This window comes from Eretmochelys imbricata, chromosome 16 (genome assembly GCF_965152235.1).
Source record: "Eretmochelys imbricata isolate rEreImb1 chromosome 16, rEreImb1.hap1, whole genome shotgun sequence".
NCBI lineage: Eukaryota > Metazoa > Chordata > Testudines > Cheloniidae > Eretmochelys > Eretmochelys imbricata.
In genome coordinates this window covers 27,459,756-27,487,685 of record NC_135587.1, presented here as the reverse complement: position 1 = coordinate 27,487,685, position 27,930 = coordinate 27,459,756, and the positions used below count along the sequence as shown (strand labels likewise).

General features: G+C 43.4%; 1 protein-coding gene across 2 annotated transcripts in view; it reads right to left on the bottom strand.

Annotated features, from left to right (window-relative positions):
• RALGPS1 (Ral GEF with PH domain and SH3 binding motif 1) overlaps positions 1–27,930 on the bottom strand; it is a 391,212-nt gene that overhangs the window by 52,674 nt on the left and 310,608 nt on the right. For both annotated transcript variants that reach the window (XM_077835616.1, XM_077835617.1), the window contains one exon: positions 5,580–5,647. In XM_077835616.1, coding sequence (XP_077691742.1) covers positions 5,580–5,647 — 68 coding nt within the window. The remainder of the gene's footprint in view (positions 1–5,579; positions 5,648–27,930) is intronic.

The window sequence follows — 27,930 nt, the reverse complement described above, 5'->3', positions numbered from 1 at the left end:
TTGCGCTTGGGAGCTGGTATGGATATTGTTTTCATATCAGATGTTCTCATTTTTCTGGAGGTCGTTACTCCAGTGCTATCATTCTGATTACCATACACTCATTCGTTAAAACTAGAATTCAAGACATAACTGACTGCCTGCCTGAGAATCTGATCTTCTAGTATACATAATGCTCCTCTGAATGAACAAGGAATGAAATGAATATTTTCTGTGTGATAGACTCTGCTTCCTCTGTGATGTTTATCCAAAACCTCCCATTCATGCTGTGTAGAGCTCTGCATATATATTAGTGAGCCACACTCCCTGTAATTTCCAGGTCAACTGAAGAATTTGCGTGTATTAAGTTAATACCACTTCATGGAAACTACAGAACCCGAATCACCAAAAAAGAAAATCAGCCTTCTGCTGACTCAGATGATGAAAATGAACATGCATCGGTCAGCTCTGCTTTGGATCGTTATCGAACAGAACCCGTCAATAGCATGGACGTATGTCCTCTGGAATGGTGGTTGAAGCATGAAGGGACATATGAATCTTTAGCGCATCTGGCACGTAAATATCTTGCGATGCTGACTATAACAGTGCCATGCGAACACCTGTTCTCACTTTCAGGTGACGTTATGAAGAAGAAGCGGGTAGCATTATCTCCTGCAAATGTAACCAAACTTGTTTGTCTGAGTGATTGGCTGAAGTAGGACCGAGTGGACTTGTAGGCTCTGAAGTTTTACACTGTTCTATTTTTGAATCCAGTTATTTTTTGTACATAATTCTACATTTGTAAGTTCAACTTTCATGAAAAAGAGATTGCACTACAGTACCTATATCAGGTGAATTGAAATATACTATTTTCTTTTGTTTTTTACAGTGCAAATACTTGTAATCAAAAATAAATATAAAGTGAGCACTGTACACTTTGTATTCTATGTTATAATTGAAATCAATATATTTGAAAATGTAGAAGACATCCAAATATATTTAAATAAATGGTATTCTATTGTTTAACAGTGCGATTAATTGCGTGATTTATCACAATTAATTTTTTTAATGCTTAACAGCCCTAAAAATACACAAAAAACTAACAACTATACTTCCACTAATTATTGAGAGGATGCAGCAAAGTGCAGACTAAAGACCAGTTGGTTCTGCTGCTCACCAGCTGCTAACTGCAGTGTTTGAACAGGGATTGATAGAGGGTTGGGGCCATTGCTCAATATAAAATCTCAGGTCTAAATATTCAAACCCATGAGAGAGGATGCACATAGCTCACATAATGTCTATTTGTTTTCTAGAGTTTTTGGCTCGACAACAAAGTTGCATGCACATCCCACAGGAGAAGATTCGGGCAGGCAATTCTTGAAGATGAATTATTCATTATGAATTATTTTAGCTCTAGTTTCAAGGCTAAGAGGCAAATGCTGATCTAGAAAAGTCACTTATTAGATCATACCATCCACATTCCATGGCTAGTGCAGGATTCTTTTATAGTTTATGTTTACACATTTTTTTATCCAGTTCAGTTGTAAATGTTCCAACTTCTGGTACTTTCACAACTGCCTTTCCTTATGGATTTAGCTATTAATGCCTTCATGTAAATTAATTTCTCCAGCTCTGCAACTATTTTTATTGTACTTAAGAATTTCTGACAGTTTGTCAATATCTTTCTGGGAATGAGGTCCCCAGAGTAAAACATTATAATGCAGAAAAGGGCTCCTTATGCTGTGATATGGTGTCTTTGTATATACAGTTCAAAAGTACATGGTCCTTTTTTTTCCCCCCTCATACAACACTGCAACCTGATGCCTAATTTATCATCCCTAAGATATCACAATATCAATGCAGAAATTCTTTCTGAATCTACCAGATTTTTCACAGTGATTAGCAAGGGTACTGTACTGGGGAAATGGAGTATGGGAAAACACCTTCAAACTAGGAGGTCAAAATCACCTAAAAATCTGGTTTGATTTTCAGAGCTGCTAAGTATGAGCAGTATCTATTGACTTCAGTGAGAACTGTGGATGCTCAGTACACATAGGAAAAATCAGACAACTTATTAGGTGCCTAACTTTAGGAACCCAAATGTGAAAGTTTTATTCAATATCTTCATCAATGAATTTAGATAATGGCATAGAGAGTACACTTATAAAATTTGCTGACGATACCAAGCTGGGAGAGGTTGCAAGTCCTTTGGAGGACAGGATTAAAATTCAAAATGATCTGGATAAACAGGAGTATTGGTCTGAAGTAAGCAAGATGAATAAGGACAAATGCAAAGTACTACACTTAAGAAGGAACAATCGGTTCCACACATACAAAATAGGAAGGAGTACTGCAGAAAGGGATCTGGGGGTCACAGTGGATCACAAGCTAAATATGAGTCAACAGTGTAACACTGTTACAAAAAAAAAGCAAACTTCATTCAGGGATGTCTTAGCAGAAGTGTTGTAAGCAAGACACGAGAAGTAATTCTTCTGCTCTACTCCGGGCTGATTAGGTCTCAACTGGAGTATTGTGTCCAGTTCTGGGCGCCACATTTCAGGAAAGATGTGGACAAAGTCCAGAGAAGAGCAACAACAATGATTAAAGGTCTAGAAAACATGACCTATGAGGGAAGATCGAAAAAATTGGGTTTGTTTAGTCAGGATGATTTAACTGGGAACTGGGAATTGGTCCTGCTTCGAGCAGGGGGTTGGACTAGATGACCTTCAGGGGTCCCTTCCAACCCTGATATTCTATGATTCTATGATTCTATGATTCTAGGAGAAGAATGAGGGGGCCAATGGTAACAGTTTTCAAATACATAAAAGGTTGTTACAAGGAGGAGGGAGAAAATTCTCCTTAACCTCTGAGTATAGGACAAGAAGGAATGCTTTAAATTGCAGCAAGGGTGATTTAGGTGGGACATTAGGAAAAACTTCCTGTCAGGGTAGCTAAACACTGGAATAAATTGCCTAGGGATGTTGTAGAATCTCCATTTTTGGAGATTTTTAAGAGCAGATTAGACAAACACCTGTTAGGGATGGTCTACACAATCCTTAGTCATGCAAGGGACTGGACCAGAAGACTTCTTGAGGTCCCTTCCAGTTCTATGATTCTATGTTCATATTTCAGCTGAACATAGCTTCTTCTGGGGCTACCTTAGTAAAAATTAACTCATTTGTCAAGATAATCCAAATATTTCAACACAAAGACAGATTACATATCTAAGCCTGCAATCTATTTGGAATCCTAGCACTATATTAACAAGATGAAGCCCAAGTGAACACTAAATACCATTGTATCTACAAAGAATCTTATATATTTTAAAAGGACACTGCCAAGTTAGGAAGATAAACTTTAGTTTCTTAAAAGCATTTTCCCTCACTGTTTAGAAAAAGCTCTTAGATGCTCAAAACTGAAAACTGGTTACATATCTCCCTACCCCCACTTGCATGCATGTACCAATATGTTATTATAGGGCTGTTCCTGGGCACTTAGTTACACACTAGTTATTTATTGTCCATGAGGGCTTGGCTGCACACACAAGCTTCTTATTGCATGGTTAATCAAATAAAGGCAAGCAGGTTTTGAAGAATTTGTTTTCCAAACCACTACTCTCAAATCACAAACCCTCATCATACAGAATGACATAGTTTCTGGAAACATATGAGCAATAAAAAGGCAAGTTCGCATTTTGGGCCAACCAATCTCAACAGTGGTCCTTTAATCAAACATGTTGCCTAGTTTTGGTAAAACAAGGCTCCATTTCTATGACTTTATGCGTCATAATATCCTCAGTGTCTATTCAGTCAAGTCAAGGGAAGCAGTGTGTTGTACCCAGGCTCCCACTGAATCCCACAGATCCACATGGAATCTAGTAGCTGTGAAGGTTGTTACTTTACCTTTAAACTGGTAACAGGGCACTTAGAAATAAAATAATGAAACATCCAAGTTGTCCCAAGTCACTTATATCAAATCCTTTCATAAGACAAAAAGAGACAACAGCCTGTATTGTGTGGTTACCATCTTCAGTCTGCTTCCGAACAAGTCTTAGTAGATAATGGGGAAGCATGTCTGTATATTGGGGAAACAGACTCTAGCCAAAATCTCTTATGAATTCTATTGTATAGATAGATAATAGATAGTGTTGGGTAGTTATCACAACACTCCTTTACCCTTTCCCGAGGTGATATAGCTCCCTTCCTTAGTTCAAAGTGCTACTTTACACAGAACTATGTGTAGAGAACTTAATTTATTATTTACTGCACTGAATCAAGCACACTGAAAGAGATACAGTCCTGATTTCTATTCACTAGATAAGTATAAATGAAAAAGCACGTTTGTAACAAACACTGAATCCATCCAATTTCTGTTTCATGTACAAATACTCTATCTATTCCTTATGTAGCATTTGTGTTCAGTGATAAATTATGCTTATTTATAAGTTAGCAATCTTTATCAATGCTCAGCTGTCAGAGATACTCTACCTCTTAGAAAAAAGGAAAGGAGTACTTTTTTGCAGATACAGACTAACACGGCTGTTACTCTGAAATCTACCTCTTAGGGGACTGCTCCATGGAAACAAGTCTGACAAAGAAGCACAGAGTAATACCACTGGGCACGTTGGTCCCTGGCAGGAATGATGTGGTGACAAGGCTGGTGTGGAGACAAACTTGGTTAGCAGTACTGCACCCTTGCCAACCTGTGTTGGCCAGCCCCAGGGATTATCTCTAGGGAAACAGAGCTGGAATACCTCTGTGCTTTTACTCAAAAGTACAGAGGAAAATACCTACTTGGCTTGTATACTGGCTATTAAAAATGTGGAGCTTGCCAACCACTAACCTCAGAAATGCTCATTTTCCAGTTTCATGTGAAATTAGAGATCAATAAACCCATTAGCCAAACAGTGCTGAATGCATGCTCCATCTACAATCTCTTCAAGTGAAGAATAACTTCTAAAGGTTTTGATTTTACTTATTTTTTAAAAGATTATAGGATTTGCCATTCTACTGCAGATGAAAAGGCAAAACTTCCTTCTTGACCACTGGAGCATGATATCTGATGAGCATCGTAGCTCACCACCTGCAATTGTTATTAGCAGTTATACAATCATCTGGCTATTTCTAAGATGCTGCCACACTATCTGATTCTGACCACCCATGGCAGTGAATTCCAGACTAACTACATGATGTGTGATTTGTTCTAAATTGATTGGCTATTTATTTTACCAAGTGACCACTTGTTTTTGTTATTACAAATATACTGAAGTCAGGTGCTCACTACTGAAAAATTCATCACTGACAGTTCTACAACTATTACATTTTTAGGATCATCTACATCACTCAATGCTCTGAAGTTCAGAATGAGGTATTGATTTTCTGACAATTCTTTCAGCATACCTATTTAATTACAATAAAATGCAATTTTCCCATTTGAAATGCAATGAATCCCTAGGCAGAATGCTGATGTGAATTGGATTCACTATATGGACATAACAAGCTTAGAAACTCCAGATGCATAAACTAGAGAGAATGATTTAAGTAAATACAGATGTAATATTGATATGTTGTTGAGATTCAAATATTCACAACAACTTTTTATACCTGCAAGATCTTCCTTGGAGGAGACCAGTCGAGGAGAGCTGCTTCCTGGCTCAATTCTTAAGGATAATCTGGAAAACAAGATTTTAGACACATCAGTAGTGAAAGCGTTCACTGAAGTTAGAAAGGTAAACAGAAGAAACTAATTATTTTATTTTAAGTAGGAAGTCTGGTTGGATCTGAAAGAATATTTATTTATTTAGCTTCAATACAAAACAGGTCCAGGATTCCTAAAGTTAACCTCTGCCCTTTAAATCCACCTAAGAGACTAAGAGATATTGTGGTGGGTTTTGTACCTCATCAACCCCTTTGATTCTGGGGGTGGGGGGGAGGTTAACCCCACCTCCCAGCTTCTACGCCGGTTTCACAACCTCCCCGGTAGTCAGGGCTGTATGACCCAATGGCCAGAGTCCCTCTAAATCTTCTTCCCCTGGTGGGATAGCACGGCCTAGCGGCCAGAGTCCCTATAGTACGCTCCTAAAGCAGTGTGGCCCAATGGCCAGAGTCTCCCAAAACTCTCTTCCTCTGGTGGGATACCGTGGCCTAGTGGCCAGAGTCTCTATACTGCGCTCCTAAAGCACTGTGACCTGAGGGCCAGAGTCCCTCTAAGTCCTCTTCCCCTCTTAGGATAGTGCAACCCAGCAGCCAGAGTTCATCTATCTCCTTTGGGATAAGAGAGGGGTCGGTGAATTATGTTGTCACAAAAAAAAGCGGGGAGGTTAGAGACCCCAGGTAGGGGAGCCCGAGCGCACCCGTCTTCACCGGGCTCCAACCCAGGGCTGTGTCATTGATGGCGTGATCGGCCCAGGGTCAACGGGGAATCCTACCGCAACACGCTGCCCTCAGTGTGGTGCGAGATACTACTCCTTTCCCTTTCCTGGGTCACTTCCTACCAGTTCTCCAAATGTAGCAATCCCTGTGGCATCAGGGTCTTCAGATTCCTCAGCCCCTGGGGCTCCCTGGGGTTCCCACAGCTGCTAGTCTCTGGTTCCACTTCCTGGCCCCTCAGCTCCCTCCTATACAAGTCGCCACTGCTCCTGGGCTGGAGCCTCCACTGGGTGTCCTCCTTCCTCAGCAGCCAGCCCTGACTGAGCAGCTCTGCAGGCTTTTATACTTGACTCTCTATTGGAGCATGCCCAGCAGAGCCTCAGGGGTGTGGCTTCCTCTGCCAGCAGGGAAGGGTTGACCCTCTCATTCCCAGTGCGGGGCCAGTCTGCCCTGTCACAGATATGTTTAAAATGTCAGTGTGAATTATCTTTTATACTTTTTGTCAAAGCAGAAATATGAATCTGAAAATGAAGACACGAAAACCATAGTGGCAAAGAACTCTTCCCTTTCTACATGTTTGTGGGAGGGGTCCCTACATGATCCCAGAGAACTGTGCGGTAGGAAATATTTATTTTAGAAATGTGTTAATTATGTGTACTTATGAAAATAAGGCTTATTTTGTGGGATTTGAAAGAGTTTGTAAGAAAATAATACTGAATAAATATAAATGTTTAATAGTTAGTATATTTATTTACCAGAATGTAATGTTAATTGTAACATATCATTCTGCCTGCCTGCGAGGGTTTATAGTTAAGGCTCCATGTCTGTCACGGAGGTCGCAGAAGTCAGGGATTCCATGACTTTCCATGACCTCCGTGATGGCAAGTGTGGCTGACCTCAGGGCCGCCCATGCAGCTAGCTCCGGGGCCTGCTGTTCAGGTGGCCGTAGGGACAGTCACATCTGCCACTGCTGGAATGGCAGGGCAGCCAGCTGCTTGGATGGCCCCGCAGTCAGCCGTGCAGCTGCTGCTGGAGCGGCCCTGGGGCCAGCCATACACCCCCTTCCATTAGTGCTTTATTTATTGCTGTAGTATCTCAACACTCCTCCTCATGTGTCCTTTCTTCTGATGCATCTACCTCCTCCAACCTCTTGTTTAACACATACACTCCTCATCCTGGCACCCACAGATCATCTGTTATGCACCAGTGTTTTTGAGAGGAGAATTTGAACAGGGCTGCAATTTTACTGGGGGTATTTAAATTCATACAAACAACATTACTAGTCTTAATTCTTCAGCATATGGCAAGATTGGGGAGTATAATGAAGAGCAACTGCCCCACCAGCTACCCACCCAGAGCAAAGTGCTGTCACATCGGACAAGACAGCCTCAAATGATCCACAGCATTACTCCAGAGACAGATTATACTGTGCCTGTTTGCAATGGGTTGCGCTGTTATCAATATTCAAAGGGTAATTCCGGGCATACATATTGATATAACTTGGTTCCACAATGTATCTGGTGCCTCAGAAGGCAGAATGGACAACATACCACCAACACTACCTACAAACATTACATCCCAGAAATGCTGGTTTTCATCCCTGACGAACAATTCAAGAATGCTCTTATTGCAACCAGTGTCACGCTGGATTTCCTAGAGTGCTAAGACAACAACATTTCCATTCCAAAATTCTTTCCTGCTCTGCTGCAAAAAAACAGTGCAACGGTGAGGGCCAGTGTCCAGAGAAATGTTCTTTAATGGAAAGCATCTGTCTTAACACACTGACACCAGGTCAATGCACAATTATACAGGCATTAGAAAATAGTGCAATAATATAAATATCCAGGCAAGATATACGCTTCTTTATTAAAAATAAGGTTAATATGATGGCCGGGACAGGACACAGTGAATTACAGTGAAACCAGGGTAATCAGAGAAAGATAAATGTATATCCACAAAATGCACAACTAGCAGTAGAAAATAATGGGATTTAAGGGAAGTTGTTTGGTCTCCAAGGTAAAAGTCTGTAATCCTGCTCAGTCTTTTATTTAAAGGTTGACACATCAGAGGTGACATTTTTTCTTAGACCAGTTCAAAAATGCATTTTGATCTATCCCAACAAAAACATCAATATGAAAAAGCCAACTCTGGATCAAGTTATTAGACTCGGATAAGGATCCTTATGCCTGAAATACCTAGGCACCTGGCTTCCACAGGAATGACTCTGGCATTATAAAATACGGAGAGTTGCAATTTAACTCCAAGTTTAAGGTAATCCTACAACAGTGATTCAGTTTTCAATTTTAAGTGGATCTTCAACCATCCATGGAAGACAGATGACCCTTGAAGAGGATTTTATGCTAAGAAGAATGGAAAGAATGTTCTGCAAGGAACAGGCGGACAACAGGTGGTGTACTGCCTTTCCAGAACCAAGACATTAGACATCACTCTAAGATTAGAGATGTTACTGAAGCTGGCAGGCAAAGTTCCTCTGGTAATGGTGCATATCACAGCAGTAATGACACTGTGTTACAAGGTACTTTACAGTTTAAAGATAACATCAAGGAATGCAGAATGGTGCTGAAGCAGAAGAATGTCCAAGTGATCTTCTTGGAGATCCTTCCTGTCCTGCAAGCAAAGGAAGACAGAAAGCAAAAGATTCTGGAAGTAAATCACTGGCTAGTTAAGTGATGTAAGACAGAAGGTTTTGGTTTTGTGGAATACTTGGTCCATCTTCTGTGTAGAGAGGGGGCTTCACGGTTTGGATGGCCTCCATCTCAGTAGAAGGAAAACCAATTTCCTGGGGGACAGGCTGGGAGCAGTGGGGACAAAAAAACTAACTGGCTTCAAGACTGAACTTGATAAGTTTATAGAGGGGCTGGTATGATGGGACAGCCTACAATGGCATGTGGCCCATTGGCAACTGCCAGTAGCAAAAATGCCCAACAACTGGAGATGGGACTATAGATGGGCAGGACTCTGAATTACTACAGATAATTCTTTCCCAGGTGCCTGCCTGGTGGGTCTTGCCACATGCTCAGGTCTAATTGATCACATATTTGGGATCAGGAAGGCATTTCCCCCTGCAACAGTTTGACAGAGACTAGGGATGGGGAGGGTGTTGCCTTCCTCTGCAGCATGGGTCATAGGTCACTTGCAGGTTTAAACTAGTGTACATGGTGAATTCTCTCTAACTTGAAGTCTTTAAATCATGATTTGAGGACTTCAGTAACTCATCCATGGTTAGGGGTATATTAAAGGAGAGGATGGGTGAGGTTCTGTAGCCTGCAATGTGCAGGAGGTCAGACTAGATGATCACAATGGTCCCTTCTGACCTTAAAGTCTACGAGTAGTCAGGAGGGTGTTAAACTAATAATAAAAGAACAGGATAAAAAGAGGGAACAAAGGAGCATCCATTTAGCACACAATAAAGCACATAGTTAATCAAGACACCAGTGGACATGAAGAAAAGAAACATTTTATTTAATTATACACCAAAGCTAGGAGCATGGGTAGTAAAGAAGAAGAATTGGAATTATGCAATTATGAGCATAAATTTGACCTACTTCATATTACTGAAACTTAGGGGGAAGATCTGCATGATTGGAATGTTAAAATCAATGGTGTGACCAAAGTTCCTGCTCTACCTTGGTGGGTCCTGCGCTTATTGGCAGATTTGCTCACCTTGGAGCTTCACGGCAACCCTCAGCTTGGCCGTTTTTCTGAATTCACAGTCCAGGTCGACTCCTCCTGTGTCTGACCAGGAGTTGGGAGGATTTGGGGGGAACCCGGGCCCGCCCTCTACTCCGGGTTCCAGCTCAGGGCCCTGTGGAATGCAGCTGTCTAGAGTGCCTCCTGGTACAACTGTGTGACAACTACAACTCCCTGGGCTACTTCCCCATGGCCTCCTCCCAAAACCTTCTTTATCCTCACCACAGGACCTTTCTCCTGATGTCTGATAATGCTTGTACACCTCAGTCCTCCAACAGTCCGCGTTCTCACTCTCAGCTCCTAATACCTCTTGCTCCCAGCTCCTCACATGCACACCACAAACTGAAGTGAGCTCCTTTTTAAAACCCAGGTGCCCTGATTAGCCTGCCTTAATTGAGTCTAGCAGCTTCTTAATTGGCTGCAGGTGTTCTAATCAGCCTGTCTTAATTTGTCTCCAGAAGGTTCCTGATTGTTCTGGAACCTTCCCTGTTACCTTACCCAGGGAAAAGGGACCTACTTAGCCTGGGGCTAATATATCTGCCTTCTATTACTCTCCTATAGCCATCTAACCCGACCCTGTCACAATGGTTATATCCTATTTAGGAAGGATCAAATAGAGAAAAGGGTTGGAGGAGTGACACACTATGTAAAAAATGATTACCTGCTTCCAACTCACTGACAACTTGGAAGAAAATGATCTTAAATGCTTATGGCTCATCTTGACAGATAAAGGATTGATCATGGATCTAAAACATAGTGGTAGCCTAGGTACAAGTGATCATGACTTGATCACAGTGTAATGTGAAAACAGAATATTGTCCAAACCAGTAAAATATATACTTGATAAATTAAAAGGGATTGATTTCACAAAGATAAAAACAATTATGAGCCAGATCAGTTGGGAAAGAGAATTTAAACAGAAAAATGTGAATGATAATTGTGAACTGTTTAAGAACATTTTACTAGCTGCCCAAAAGCCACAATTGAGAAAGAAGGACACACTGGTTAAAAAAAAAATCAACCCGGTTTAGTGGGCAAATGAAAGCAATGTGATAGACCCAGACCGGTTGGGTGCGGGAGTCTGGCAGAAGGAAAACACACTGGACACTGGATGAATAGTTTTCTGTTCCCTGAGTGACCAGGGCAGGGGCTACCCCAGAGCAGTCAGGAAGGTGCTAGAAGCAATTAAGTCAGGCAAACTCCATAAGAAACCTGGAACCAACTAAGAACTGATTAGAAGCAATCAAGGGAAACAGGCTAATCAGATCACCTGAAGCCCATTTAGAACCAGCTGGGACTAATTTAAAAGGAAGTCCCTTCAGAGAGGCTGGCTGGTAGGAGCTGGGAGTAAGAAGGTGTGTTGTGTGAAGACTGGGAGAAAGAAGGTGCGCAGTAAACTGGGAGAACAACAGAAAACTGGGAGTAGCTGGGAGAACAAGCGTGGTCAGGTACTGAGGAGGGTGCTAGGAGGGACAGTTGGGGAAGTAGCCCAGGGAAGGGCTATAGCTCCAGAAGTATAGGAAAACAACCTGTTGCCACTGCCAATTAGGGTTCCTGGGCTGGAACCTGGAGAAGAGGGCGGGCCTGGGTTCCCTCCCTCCCCCCAAACCCAAGAAGGAAGACCAGGACTAAAGAGGGTTCTTACACAAAACCCGTTGACTGGCCAATGATGAAGGTGACTCAGTAAGCTGTAACCCTTGCCTCTAGGAGGGGAGAGAGGCTACATTGAGGGTCACAAGAAACATCTGAGGCAAGTTAAGGGGAAGTTGAGAGTAATGAATATAAATCAGTTGCTAGGAATTGTAGAAAATTAATAAGAGAAGCAAAAGGACACAAGGAGAAATCTATGGACAATAAGGAGTTTAAAAATTATATTAGGGACAAAAAGAATCCTAAAAATTGTATTAGATAGATATGGTAGAATTGTCAATAATAATGCAGAAAAGGCAGAAGTATTCTATAAATATTTAAGAATATAAGAACATACGAATGGCCATACTGGGTCAGACCAAAGGTCCATGTAGCCCAGTATCCTGTCTTCCAACAGTGGCCATTGCCAGGTGCCCCAGAGAGAATGAACAGGTAATCATCAAGTGATCCATCCGCTGTCACTCATTCCCAGTTTCTAGCAAACAGAGGCTAGGGACACCATCCCTATCCATCCTGGCTAATAGCCATTGATGAACCTATCCTCCATGAATTTACCTAGTTCTTTTTTGAATCCTGTTATAGTCTTGGCCTTCACAACATCCTCTGACAAAGTGATCCACAGGTTCACTGTGCGTTGTGTGAAGAAATACTTCCTTTTGCTAATTTTAAACCTGCTGCCTATTAATTTCATTTGATGACCCCTAGTTCTTGTGTTATGAGAAGAAGTAAATAACACTTCCTTATTTACTTTCTCCACACCAGTCATGATTTTATAGACCTCTATCATATCCCCCCTTAGTCGTCTCTTTTCCAAGCTGAAAAGTCCCAGCCTTATTAATCTCTTCTCATACGGCAGCCGTTCCATACCCCTAATAATTTTTGTTGCCCTTTTCTGAACCTTTTCCAATTCCAATATATCTTTTTTGAGATGGGGTGACCACATCTGCACGCAGTATTCAAGATGTGGGCATACCATGGATTTATATAGAGGCAATATGATATTTTCTATCTTATTATCTATTCCTTTCGTAATGATTCCCAATATGTTGTTCGCTTTTTTGACGGCCGCTGAGTGGATGTTTTCAGAGAATTATCCAAATGACTCCAAGATCTCTTTCTTGAGTGGTAACAGCTAATTTAGACCCCATCATTTTATATGTATAGTTGGGATTATGTTTTCCAATGTACATTTCTGTTCTCTATTTGGAAAAAAGCCAGATGATGTAGTCATATCATATGAAGATGAAACACTTTCCACTCCAGGAGTGACTTAGGAGGATGTTAAACAGTAGCTAATAAAGTTTGACATTTTAAAATCAGCAGATCTGGCTAATGTGCATCTAAGAACTTTAAAAGCATTGGCCTAGGAGCTGTTTGGATTGCTAATGTTGATTCTCACTAAGTCGTGGAACACTGGGGAAGTTCCAGAAGTATGGAAGAAAGCTAATGTAGTGTCAATATTTAAAAATGATAAATGGGATAACCTGGGTAATTATAAGCCTGTCACTTAAACACTGATCCCAGGCAAAATAATAGAAAGGCTGATAAGGGACATAATTAAAAAAGAATTAAATAAAGGAAATATAACTAATGCTAATGAACATGAATTATTGGAAAAAAAGATCTTGTCAAATTTGATTTTTTTATGAGATTGCTTGATAAAGATAATAGCATTGACGTACTTAACTTAGATTTATGCCAGGCATTTTATTTGGTATCACACAGTAGTTTGATCAAGAAACTGGAACAAATACAAAATCAACAAAGTGCACATTAAATGGATTAAAAATTGGCTAACTGATAGGTCTCAAAATGTAGTTGTACATGGGAAAACATCATCTAGCCCTTTTCAAACTGTGGGTTGGGACCCCCAAGTGGGTCACGACCCCATTTTGGAATCGCCAGAGCCAGCATTTGTTACTTGCTGGGACCCGGGGCTAAAGCTGAACCCCCGCCTGAGGCAGCGGGGCTTAGGCAGTGGGGCTCAGGCTCCAGCCCCCTCTCTCTCCATCTGAGTCAGCAGGGCTTGGGCTCCAGCCCCCTCTCTCTCTGCCTGGGGTGGTGGGGTTCGGTCTCCGGCCTCGCCTCCTCCCACCCGGGATAGCAGAGCTTGGGCACCTCCCCCCGGGGTCATGTAGTAATTTTGTCATCAGAAGGGGGTCACAATTTTGTCATCAGAAGGGGGTCACAATGAAGTCTGAGAACCGCTGGTAGGTGTAGTGCTTCTAGTGGTCCCACAAGTACCAGTTCTCAGCCCTGTGCTATTTAGTACTTTGAACAATGTCCTGAAAGAAAATATAAAATGACTACGAATAAAATTTGCAGTTTACACAAAGATTGGGGAGTGGTAAATAATATAGAGGAGAGGTCACTGATACAGAGTGATCAGGATTGCTTGGTAAGCTGGGCGCAAGCAAACAATATGATTTTAATATGGCCAAATGTAAAATTATACATCTAGGAACCACAGATGTAGGCCATACTTACAGAATGAGGGACTCTATTTTGAGCAGCAGTGACTCTGAAAAGAAATGGGGGGGTGGGGTCATGGTGGGTAATCACATGAACATGAGCTCGCATGTGTGATGCCGTGGCCAAAAGAGCTAATACAACCCTTGATTGTATAAAAAGGAGACTGCTGCCCAGGAAGGTTATATTACCCTTTGTATTTGGTACTAGTGAATTGCTATTGGAATACTGTAGCCAGTTCTGGTGTCCACAATTCAAGAAGGATTTTAATAAATTGGAGAGTTCAGAGAAGAGCCATGTGAATGATCAAAGGATTGGAAAATATGCTTTACAGAGATAGATTGACAGAATTCAATCTGTTAAATGTAACTAAGAGAAGGTTAAGGGGTGGCTTGATCAATCTATGGCGGGGTGGGCAAACTTTTTGACCTGAGGGCCACATCTGTGTATGGAAATTGTATGATGGGCCATGAATGCTCATGGAACTGGGGGCTGGGATGTAGGAGGAGGTGAGGGCTCTGGCTGGGGGTGTGGACTCTGGGGTGGGGCCAGAAATGAGGAGTTCAGGATGCAGGAGGGGGCTCTGGGCTGGGGCTGGAGGTTGGGGTGCAAGGGGGAGGTAAGGGCTGAAGATGAAGGGTTGGGGTGCAGGAGGGTGCTCTGGGCTGGGAGCAAGGGGTTTGGAGGGTGGGAGGGGGATTGGGGTGGTGCAGGGGTTTGGGGCAAGGGAGGGGGTCAGGGGTGCAGGCTCTGGGGAGCGCTTACCTCAAGCAGCTCCCAGAAGCAGCGGCATGTCCCCGCTCCTGCTCCTAAGCATAGGGGCAGCCAGGCGGCTCTGTGCGCCACCCCTGCAGCTTCCATTGGCTGTGGTTCCTGGCCAATGGGAGCTGCAGGGGCAGTGCTTGAGGCAGGGTCAGTGTGCAGCACCCCCTGGCTATGCGTAGGAGCAGGAGGGGGACCTGCTGCTGCTGCTTCTGGGAGCTGCGCAGAGCGGGGCAACCCCACTCCCCAACTGGAGCAGGGCAAGCACCGGACCCCGCTCCCCAGTGGGAGTACAAGGGCCAGATTAAAACGTTTGGAGGGCCGGATGTGGCCCCCGGGTCGTAGTTTGCCCACCCCTGATCTATGAGCACCTGCATGGAGAACAGCATTTGGATGATCAAGGGCTCTTTAATCTAGCAGGCAAAGGGTATAACAAGATTCAATGGCTAGAAGCTGAAGCTAGACAAAAATCAAATTAGAAATAAGGCACAATTTTTTAGCAGTGAGAATAATTAACTATTGGAACAAGTTACCAAGGGTTGTGATTGATTCTCCATCATGGGAAATTTTAAATCAAGATTGAATGTTATTCTAAAAGATATTCTCAAATTCAAGTAGGACTTAAATTCAGGTTGTAAGGAAGTCAGACTAGATCATCATAATGGTCTGTTCTGGTCTTATCTATGAATCTGTTCATACATCTCTGTCATCTAACTTCCCATTTTTGTTGCTGTTGTACAGATAATCCATACATTTACCTTCTTCTATAATTTAGGCTGAAGACTGCTAGACTAACCTTTTTCTAAATACCCCATTGGGATAAGAATATTACAAAGGGCTGCATATTTCCTGGTTCCAGGAGGCTATGTTACACTGAAGGATCACCTTGTAATATGAACTTTATGTTTTTAGCATACATGACAAGAGGCCACACTATTAAACAAAGTTTCTTTTATGTACCAGCCTCCTGTATGATTCTTCATGCAGTTGTTGGATTTTTGGTTTGACTGACACTGACCATGTGACCACACTGTCTAGCTGAGTTAAGAGATCTGATCTAATATAGCTAAATCAGGCAAAAAGTGAAGACACCAGCACATAAGTGAACTTCAAAAGATATCTGAAGGCAAATACCACAAATCATCACTCTGAGATCCAGAAACAGATTTTGGAAGTAAAGATCCATAGAAAAGAAAATTTGCAATAATGAATTCTTCTTCCATTCCTTTCAGTTTGGGAGGGAAACAAAGTGTTTTTTCAGTGGCTTCATCAAATAAACATGGAGCATAAAATAACAAATACAGTATTCCTTTTTTCTGCAGCCAAGCTTACTGAAAACCTAGAACAGTTCTGATATCCTTTGAAACTGCAGCTTTGAGATTTGGGTGAGGTTACTGGTAAATCAAATTCAGTTTAGATAAACAGCTTTTTTTAGTTTTTAAATATAAAAGTAGCTGAACATGCGATTAAAAAGGAAACATTTGAAAGCATAAGCAACAACTACAATGAACCAATTTCATACAGTTAATATTGGCAAATGCTTCCCTCCATGAGCATAGCACTGCTGAACTTTCTCTCAAATTGAGATGCGAATGGGTAAAAGAGCACTGAGTTCATAAATCACCCAAATCTTATTCATGTAAGGAAGCGAGGGGCTAAGTTAATCAGTCAGATGAAAGACTCCAATGGTAACAAAACAAACATGGCTGCTATTTTGCAAAGGGTTCTGTTCCATGCTCTATAATTTATAGCCCATTGCCATTAAACAATCCTTGTAAATCTCTGTAGCAACAGGCTTCAAGGTGGATATGAAACATTCTTCTCCATTGAGGGAGGAGATGGCATTGCTTATTCCCATCAGCAGGATCTCAGTATCTAGAAAATGACATGCTTCTTTCAAAAGCCTTGCAATGCGGAGGAAGTTACAGTAATAAAACCCACAGCATGTTTCTGCTGTGGCTGAAGGAATTTTGGAGAAGATTCTTGTACAACTGGTTAGCCTCCCAGTGTGTTATTTTAATCACGTCATAGCAAACATCTATCATCTGGGAATTCCCTGTAATGAGGGGGAGTAACCAGATGGTATTACTGGAGTCTTGAAATGGGACTTTATCCTCTGTGCCTGTGGCTCTAGGATTGTGAAAACGTTCCAACAATTGTTAATTCTTGCTTTATAATTTTCTATATGTTCATTCTTTTGATCCCAACTTTGTTCACTTTTGAGAAAGATCTTTTACTTACTATTCTAGAGTTCTTTATTGTTTCAGTGGGGACTGCTTGATTTTTATGGAAACATTTTACAGTTTATTTTCTGATCTTTTGCTGGAACTGGACTATGTGTTGGTGCTGGAAGATTTGAATGGCAAGCTGAGTATTTTGGATGAACTCTTACACTAGGATTCAAGGAGTTTATACAAAATGGATTATGTGTTTTACTCTGAACCTCACATAACTGAGTTGTTCCTTAACCAAAGGAGAAGCAATGGCAGAGACATAACAGTCGATTTTCAGCACTCAAGTACCAGCCATGCCATAAATGGTGACACATCACACCTTTATTTGCACATTTTTGGGGAAGAGATAGAAAAATACTATTTACTTCAGCATATACCTGATAAAAATCTAAACATAAAAGTACTCCACTGCTTAGCTGTAATAGGGTAAAGCTATGCATGCATACATGCAGTTTCGCTGGCAACCACAGGAGCATGACAATGACAGGATACTGATAATGTCACAATATACTTTGAATCCTATTTCCCATATAGGTTCATAGTGAGTACCTTCACTGTTCTTGTGTGTCTTTTTCATCTACTATTTCTTTATCCTCACCATGAAAAAGGGCCAGTAATGACTTAATACTCTTGGTAGTAACATCATCTCCAAATCAGAAAAACAATTTAAAATTAGGGTGCTCCTCACAAGACACAATGCAAGCAATCTACCTTCACGAGTTCCTCTATAGCCCAGCAAATGCAGGTGAATTTGGAGGCCCTCACACTGAGAATTATACACGTTAATATTTATTAGTTAACCAGTTACAGGAATTAAGAAAACTATGAAAATGATCTTATATTTCAGGGGTGCTGAGTACCCACATTTCACAATGACTTCAATTTAGCTGCAGTGCTCAATCCTTCTGAGAATCAGGTACACTGCAGATAGGACACCATATGGAGAAAGTGACTTTGGCTAAATCTACACTACAAAGTTTTGTCAGCATAGCAATGTTGGTCAGGAGTATTAAAAAAACCACAATGCTGACACACATAGCTATGCCAGCAATGCCCCCCTGTGACGGGTCTGGTCACAGAGACCCCCTTGGGACTGTCACCTGATGTACTGAAATTACCTCTGAGCCCATTTTCCCTGCCAGCTTGGGCTTCCAAAACCCTATCTTGTTGAGCCAGGCACACTTGCCTGCTCCAACACAGACCCAGGATCTGGTCCACATCCCCAAAGCTGCAGACTTAACTGAAAACAGCTCAGCAGGTTATCTATCTCCAGCACCCAGATACCCAGTTCCCAATGGGATCCAAACCCCAAATAAATCCATTTTACTCTGTATAAAACTTATACAGGGTAAACTCATAAATTGTCCGCCCTCTATAACACTGATAGAGAGATATGCACAGCTGTTTGCTCCCCCAAGTATTAATCACTTACTCTGGGTTTATTAATAAACAAAAGTGCTTTTATTAAGTATAAAAAGTAGGATTTAAGTGGTTTCAAGTAATAACAGACAGAACAAAGTAAGTCACCAAGCAAAATAAAGCAAAAACATGCAAGTCTAAGCCTAATACATTAAGAAACTGATTACAGGTAATATCTCACCCTCAGAGATGTTCCAATAAGCTTCTTTCACAGACTAAACTCCTTCCCAGTCTGGGCCCAATCCTTTCCCCTGGTACAGTCCTTGTTAGTTCCAGCAGACATCTCAGGTGGCAACCAGGGGTTTTCTCATGATTGGCCCTCCCTTTGTCCTGCTCCACCCCCTTTTATAGCTTTGGCACAAGGTGGGAATCTTTTGTCTCTCTAGGTCCCCACCCCTCCTTCTAAATGGAAAAGTACCAGATTAAGATGGATTCCAGTATCATGTGACACGGTCACATGTCATTGTAAAACCCCTAGTCTCCATTCTTCCTGGGTTGGCCCACACTTACACAGGAAGGCTTGCAGGTAAATAACCATTTACAACCAATTGTCCTAGTCAATGGGATCCATCAAGATTTTAAACGACCACTAATGGCCCACATATTGCATAATTACAATAGGACCTCAGAGTTATACTTTGTATTTCTAGCTTTAGATACAAGAATGATACATGCATACAAATAGGAGGAATATATTCAGTAGTTTATAACCTTTGTTATGATACCTTACAAGAGACCTTTTACATAAAGCATATTCCAGTTACATCATATTCACACTCATAAGCATCTTTCCATAAAACATATGGAGTGCAACGTCACACCCCCTTCCCTCAAATCCTCCCCCACGTAGATGCAGCTATACCAGCAAAAAAGTTTTTTTTGCTAATTTAGTTTATGTTGTTCAGGGAGGTGGTTTAACTATACTGGCAAATTAAAGAGACAAGGTGGGTGAGATAATATCTTTTATTGGACCAATTTCTGTAGGTGAAAGAGAGATGCTTTTGAGCTACACAGAGCTCTTCAGGTCTGGGAAATGTACTCAAAGTGTTCATCTACAGTACACAGCAATTAAACATCACTGGCCCATGTCTGATTTAGGCTCGCAGGGCTTGGGCTGTGGAACTGTAAAATTGCTGGGCAGATGTTCAGGCTGGGACCCTCCTCCTAACGGGGTCCCCAGTGTCGACTGAAGCAATGCCTTGGCTTTTAGGTGGCCCTCTGCCATGAAAACCTTAAATTCTTCCCTTGCATCTTCAGGAAGTCTGTCAGTAAATACGGACATAGATTTCCAGTTTATGAAGTCTTTCTTTGATAAAAGTGCCTGCTGATTAGTTATGCACATTTGGAGAGATGAGGTGGAATACATTTTTCTTTCCATCAAATCAAACCTCTTGGCCTCTTCCTCTTTGGGAGTTGATTTGAATCTCCCCAGCCTTGACCTCTCATTGGTGGCAATGACTACAAGGGAGCTTGGGGCTGGATGGAAATTAAAACATTCAAAGCCTTGAATAGGGACATAAGAATGCTTGTCCATGCACTTAGCTATAGGTGCTACAGAAAGTAGTGTGATCAAATGCTCTTTGTCAGCTCAAAGAAAGCCTTATTTATAGCGAGGGCAACCCTCTGAATGGCTGACAACTAAAGTCTGTCCAAAATCTTATGAATATTCTCTTGGACAAATTCAACTTGAATGCCCAACGCTGCAGCCATCCTTCTTTGGAGGTCTTGGTAGGGAAAAATTTCTGGAAAAGGGGAGAAAGAATCTAGGGCCATGGAATTATCCAGTGACAAAGTAACAGGAACAAGTGGATTTTCCTGTAGCTGGACTGGTTCTTCTGGTAGTGGCTCACACTGCTGTATTGGAGGCTCAGTGGGAGCAATTTTTGTATGTGTCCCCAGTATAGGTGGCTTAGAAAGTTGACTAGCAAAATGGTCTAGCAACCTTCGTCTGCAGTGTGCCAATGATCGGTACATTGGAAGCGGACAGCCCACCCCCATGGGCTCTGAAGGGACCACTGAGGAAAAATGTACGACACAGGAGGTGAGTAGGAACTGGGTCATGCCGACATGTCTCTACTAAAGGAACAGTGCTGGTCTCTGTACTGATGCTCTTCCTCTGAAGGTGGTCTGGAACACTTACTCAACCAATGCCTAGGAGGGGATTGCAAGTAGAGGAGGATTCTAAACCTCAGTGCAATGGACCTTGTGAATAATCATTGGGCAACACAGGAACAAAACCTGATGGAGCCACTAAATGCCCTGATCTATCTGTAGCCAGTGGGAAGAGGGATTTGTACCAAACCTGGCATGGTAGGTGGTACCGCAAATGCCCCCTGAGATGTCAAGACCACATTGAAAGTCGTTGCTGGGATGGATTTCGGTACTGGTGCCAAAGTATGAGGTACTGTCAGTGTCCTGTCCGAGGAATGGTCCAGTCCAATAGCTGTGAGTGCTGAGACAGACTGACATTGAAGGTAAAGAATAGATCAGTACTGAGACAGAGTACACTGGTGCCGAAGACAATGCTGAGGTCACTCTTTTGGTGGGCTTCCTAACTGGTACCAACAATGGTGCCTTTAACCATCTGTACTCCAGAGTGACAGATTCAGATGAGCCAGGAACTGCAGGGGGTACTTCTACTGCTGAGGACTCATGTACACAAAAGTCTGGAACAGAGACGCAAAACAAATCAGTTGCTGCCTGATAAGTCTGTTGGGTTGTTGGTACTGACAATGCTGGTGAAGAAATGGAGCTCATTAGTACCAGGTTCAATGGTTGTCCCACAGACAGTACTGGAGTTGATGGTAAGTACTGATCTGTTCTCATCTCAGTAACAGGGAGTGGGTGGATGACATGGCTCTATCCTAGGTATCTGAGGAGTACTGGCGATGCTCTGCACTCCTCTTGGAAGAGTCTCTTTTGGACTGGGAATGGCTCAACTTCAGTCAGCTTTATGAGTCCTCTTTTAGGGAGGCCCAGTGAAGAGATATTGGTCCCCTCTCTGGGAAAAGTCCAAGTCCAAGTGTCTGTCAGAGACCACTGTCACTTCTATAGCAGACTGAGGGGTCGAACAAGGTCCTGGGGCTGAAATGGGCCTCATGGCTTGCTCCATGAGGTGCTATTTGAGGTGTGGGACTCTGGCAATCTGCCTTCTTTTCTTGAACAAATTGCATATACTACACTTTTCTTTAATGTGTTCCTCACTGAGACAAAAAAGGCACTTTGTGTAGGGGTCACAATTTGGGATAGCAACATGATGGACAGTGTTTAAAACCTTGTGAGCCCATTCACCAGGTTTCTTTCCAAAACTAACACAACTACTTACAACTAATAAAACTAAACTAATTACTGGTTATAAACTACTACTATCTACAAAATACAGAGGAACTCACTGAGACAGTAACCATGAAGAAAACCATCTGCAACTACTTGAAGAAGTTACTCCTCAAACACTACTGTCTGAGTCATTTCAATAGAACTGTTTGCAACAAGATACTATTCAAAGTAAGGGTGGCAGGACCACCCCAGCATGTTGAAAGAGAGGGCATGATATCACTATCAAGCTTTCAGATATGGCTTTGGACTCTGCATCAGCATAATTCTAAAGTTCAGTAAAACTGTTATAATCTGTTTGGTCATACCAAAGTATACTCTGAAAATTTACAGATTGTGAAAACTCTATGGGTGAAATCATGGCTCCAGAGAAATCAATGGGAATTTTGCCATTGACTCTAATGGAGTCAGGATTTAACCCTATACTTAAAAATATCTACTCGTTTTTAACTTGAGAATCTAGAAAAAAATAAAAAAATATGGTAAAGGACCAACAGACAGGCTAATTTAGAACTCACAGTAAATGTTAAACATTTTCACAGACCTAGCAACATGGTCCGTTTAGATCGGGGAGGGCAAACTACAGCCTGCAGGCCAGATCCGGCCCATCAGGGCTTTCAGTCTGGCCTGTGGGATTACTTGTGGGGCTAAGGTAAGCTCCATGCCTGTCCTGGCCCCATGCTGCTCCCGGAAGCAGCTGGCACCATGTCCCTGTGGCCCCTGGGGGAGGGGGAGTGCAGAGGGCTCTGTGCACTGCCCTTGCCTGCAGGCACTGCCCCTGCAGCTCCCATTGGCCAGGAATGGGGAACCACAGCCAATGGGAGCTTTGGGGTGGTACCCGCAGGCAAGGGCAGCGGAGCCGCCTGCCCAACCCCACACCAGAAGCCACTGCCAGACATGCTGGGCACTTCTGGGAGTGGCGCTGGGCCAGGGCAGGCAGGGAGCCTGCCTTAGCCCCGCTGCACACTGCTGCCACCCCAGAGCTGCTCGAGGTAAGTGGTGCCAGGCCAGAGCCCGCATCCCAACCCCCTGCCCTGAGCCCCCTCCTGCACTCTGCAGCCCCTCCTGCACCCCAACTCCCTGTTCTGAGCCCCTTCCTGCATACCGCATCTCCTCCCACACCCCGCAGTCCTTCCCGCACCCCAACCCCCTGCCCCAGCCCTACATTCATGGCCCTGCATGCAATTTCCCCACCCAGATGTGGCCCTCAGGCCAAAAAGTTTGCCCACCCCTGATTTAGATAAATAATCTGTGGGAATTACACCTCATCTACTGTCAGTCCCAGACCAGGGCCATATCTATATTTCACGTCACCCTTGCCAATTGAAACACTCCCCACCCATCCCACAAAGTCTGGGAAGTGTAAAGAACCCATCTATCAATACCTCTTGTCTGAAGCAATCAATGTAATTTTAATGCCTGAGATTCTACCATGGCTAGTTTATCATCATCCAATCTAATCTATACAACTCCCCAGATACTCCATTTCCCCCTAAAAGATAGGGAGAGAAACATGCAAACACGTGCCCACCCATACTAGAGTTGCCAACTTTCTATTTGCAGAAAACCAAAAACCCTTGCCCTACCCCAACCGTGTTCCTTCCCCAAGGCCCCGCCCCTTCCTCACCCCCTCTCCAAGGTCCCACCCCTGCTCACTCCATTCCCCGTCCCTCCTCATTTTAACTGGGCTGGAGCAGCGGGTTAGGGTGAGAGATGGGGTGAGGGCTCCAGCTGGGGGTACAGGCTCGGGGATGGGACTGGAGAGGAGAGGTTTGGGGTGCAGGAGGAGGCTCTGGACTGGGGGTTGGGGCAAAGCGTTTCGGAGTGTGGGTGGGGGCTCCAGGCTGGAGGTTGGTGTGTGGGAGGGAGTACGGACTCTGGGCTGGGAGTGCAGACTCTGGAGTGGGGCCAGAAATGAAACGTTCAGGGCGCAGGAGGGGGCTCCGGGCTGGGAGGGGATACAGGCTCTGGGGTAGGGCCAGAAATGAGTGGTTCAGGGTGCGGGAGGGAGCTCAGGGGTGGGGCAATTGGGATATGGGAGGGGATGCAGGCTCCAGGAGGGAGTTTGGGTGCAGGAGGGGGTTCAGGGCTAGTGTGGGAAGGGGTGAGGGCTCTGAGTGGGCGTTTGGGTGCAGGAGGGGCTCAGGGCTGGGGCAGGGGATTGGGGTGCGGGAGAGGGTGAGGGGTGCAGGCTTGCTTACCTCAGGCAGCTCCCGAAAGTGGCCAGCATGTCCCTCTGGCTCCTAGGCAGAGGCATGGGCAGGCAGCTCCACACACTGCCCCTGCCTGCAGGCATCACCCCCACAGCTCCCATTGGCTGTGGTTCCCAGAGGAGGGGCACAGTGCTCGGAGGAAGGGTGCAGCATGCAGAGCCCCCATGGCCGCCCCTACGTCTAGGAGACAGAGGGAGATGCAGACAGCTTTTAATGGCCCAGTCAGCAGTGCTGTCCGGAGCCACCAGGGTCCCTTTTCAACCAGGCATTCCGTTTGAAAACTGGATGCCTAGCAACCCTAACCCACATATACCTGGGTACAAATGAAGCATTGATTGTCCCAAAAACACAACTCAAAGATCTCTCATAAGGCAGCACTTGGACATTGGAGCGACCATCACAGCTAGCATCTTTGGCCTGTTCAGAGGCTGAACGTAATGTTGTCTATTGGTGGTGGCTGACTTTCATGCTCCATGTGTTTAAAACTAATTTATGTCTCAGCCATACCCACAAGGCAGTAAATCAAGATCCACTGTTTCCAGTGGTGCAAACAGTTTCAGATAGCTTCACCACCACCACCGAAAGCTCCTCTCATCTCTAGCATGATAAGCAAATGATTCAGGACTCTTCCAACAGCAATCACATTGCTGTGTATGGATCGGAATATAGACCGACATTTATCTTACTGATCACTCTGTCCATCTGATCTTGAGCTTTGTTGCAGCTACTATCTCCAGGACTAATTTCCAAGCATAAAGGTTATGCTTCACCACCGTGGGTGAACATGGTTTTTATGTAATAACTCAATGCTGACAAAGAGAAAAGAATAAAAACTTGTCAACATTCCAAAACACAACTGTAATATAGATGTCCAGCTAAGCTGTAGATAGGATGGATCCAGCTGCCATACTGGAAAGTTCTGAACGATGAGGCACAACTTGAAGGAAAATCTCTGAAAATATATTGAGAGGCATTTTAGTAAACTAACAAACTACCTACTTACTATGAAACCAAAAAAATAAGGACAAAATAGCTTTTAAAAAACAAAAACATGCAATCAGTTGTTTTTTCCTCTTGTGCTGCTGGAAAAGTAAAGGAAACAAGATGTTATAAAAAAGCAGGTGCCCTGAAGATTTTCTGAAGCATCCTATAGCTGAAATGCACCGTATGGGAACTAGTCCTCTATAATTTCTTCCATTAGTGTAAATAGAAGTTTTATTATTACAATATATTTGCATATTTATGTATATCTCATGTAAGTATAATTTTCCTGATAACAGGAAGAGAGAAACTTAATATATTGCAGAAATAAAATATGCAATAGTTCTTTAATACAGTCCAGCTTCACCAAAGACATGTCTTCCAGCATTATAATTTGGACTGAGACCTCTGAGAAACTCTTTACTTTCAATTCTCCTCTTTGAGTCCAATTCTGACAGTCTTACTCTGGGCTAGACTGTCACAGTCATTATGTGTTTGCACAGGAGAGTAAGTCCCCCATACTGCCCTGATCAAATTGTCAGTCCAGCTGCACTGAAGAGAACAAAGGCTACTTGTCCAGTGAGTGGGCGGGTAGGGGGCAGACAAGGATGGGAAATGAAGTCTCCTCCTGCCTCAGTAACTGGCTGTGCACACAGAAGGGAATTAGCTGCTCCACAAGAAGAGATGAAGTAACTTATTCCTCCTTGTAGAACAAGGGGAGGAGCTGAGGAAGTAGTGTGACGCGGACACACACTTCATTGTCTGGGATGATTAAAATCTGCCTTCAGGAAGGTTTTAAAGTAACAATCTAGGCCTCAGTGATTAGTAAATAAATCAATGGGGCTACTGTTGTAGTAAAGTACTGCTTGCTGTGAGTAACTGTGGCAGCGTGGAACTTTTCATGATTCCAGTACTTAATACTGTATTTATATAGGATTAAAAAGCAGAGCTTTATAGCTGATATATATGCACCAACTATATTTCGAAATCAAACAGCTTGAAGAGCCAGGGTAGCATTTTCATTATGCGTTAATTTTTCCCTCACTGATCCTTTTCCTTGGCATCCCGCTTATCTAAACCTGAACTGCTGTTTACACAAGAAGAGTCCTGAACTAGTATTTTGAACGATCAATATCTTGCCTATGAGCTCTTTATGGCAAGGACTGTCTCTCATTATTCATAAACTTATTGAGGGTCCCAATCCTGGTTGAAGTGTGTAGGTGCCGCTGTAATACAAATAATGTTTGCAAAGGTCTGGGCTGATGCCCACATGGCTGCTCTGCAGATCTCTCAGATGGAGACATTCTTGAGGAAGGCAACAGATGAGATCAATCTTGTGAAATGTGTACAAATCAAGTCTGGAAGCGCCATGTTACGAATTTGGTAGCACACTCATATGAAATTTTAGACCCACCTGGATAGTCTTTGGGCTGATATCGCCAAGCCCTTAGTTCTTTCTGTCAGAGAGAGATATAGTCTAGGGGACTTCCTGAAGGCCTTTTTATCCTATCAAGGTAGAAAGCAAGGGCTCTCCTAACATCTAGGGTATGCAGTATGGCCTCCCTATTTGTCTCGGTGAGGCTTGGGGTAGAGGGTGGGAAAGCAAATAGACTGATTCATGTGAAACAAGGAACTCACTTTAGGGATGAACCTTGGATGCGGCCTAAGTGTAACCCTGTAAGGGAAGAATACTGTATACGGGGGACGTGCCATCAGAGCTGGTATTTCCCCTATTCTTCTAACTGAGAAACCAGGAAGGACCCTTTTCATCGACAGGTATGCTAGCAAACAGGCAGCGATAGCTTTGAAGGGAAGTCTAGTCAGGCCTTTCAACACTAGGTTTAGATCCCATGAAGGGGTAGGAAGTTGAAATTGAGGGAAGAGGTTTGTTATTCGCTTAAGGAACCTTTTAGTGGGTCAGTGCAAAAGTATTTAGTACCCCTCTCTGGGTTGCTGAAATGCTGTAATAGCTGCTAGCTGGACCCTGAGAGAGCTCTGGGATAGCCCAGATTTTTTAAGGGTCAGGGCATATTCCAGAATATGTGGAAGAGTTGCTGACACTGGAGAAATTTGTTGGGATGATCACCAAATCTGGAACTTGAACCATTTCTGCAGTGTAATACGTCATGCGGTGGACTTCCTACTCTGCAGTAAAACCTCTTGAATTCCCTTTGAGCATGACCTCTCTAGGTGCTGTAACCACCTAGGAGCCATGCTTTGAGGCAGAGGATCCCCAAGTTGAGATGTATGTATGCCCTTTGTCCTGAGAAAGAAGGTACGGAGTGGCTGGAAGGGAGATCGGTGGGCACATTGCAAGCTGTATCACGTAAAGGTAGCAGGTCTAACTCGGCCACGTGGGAGTAATCAAAATTATTTAAGCTCTGTCCCTCTTTATCTTTAGCAGGACCTTCAGCAGAAGAGGAAATGGGGGGAAGGCATAAAGAAGGTCCTTTTTCCACAGGAGGAGGAGAGCATCACTCAGAGAGTGCTGTCTGATCCCTGCCCTGGAACTGTACCGCGGACACTTCTTGTTCTGGTAAGTGGCAAACAGATCTGTGGACGGTGTTCCCCACTGTGTAAACAAGTTGAGAAGTACTGACAGGTGAATCTCCCACTTGGGGTCATGCAGGAAGGTGCAACTGAGCTTGTCCATTACCACACTCTGCATGCCCAGGAGGTAAGCCACGGATAAGACGACGTTGTGAGAGATGCACCAGTTCCACAGTTCCATTGCCTCTGTGCATAGAGAGGGCAACCTGGCTCCTCCCTGGCAGTTGATATAATACATGCAGGCTATGTTGTCCGTCAGGACCT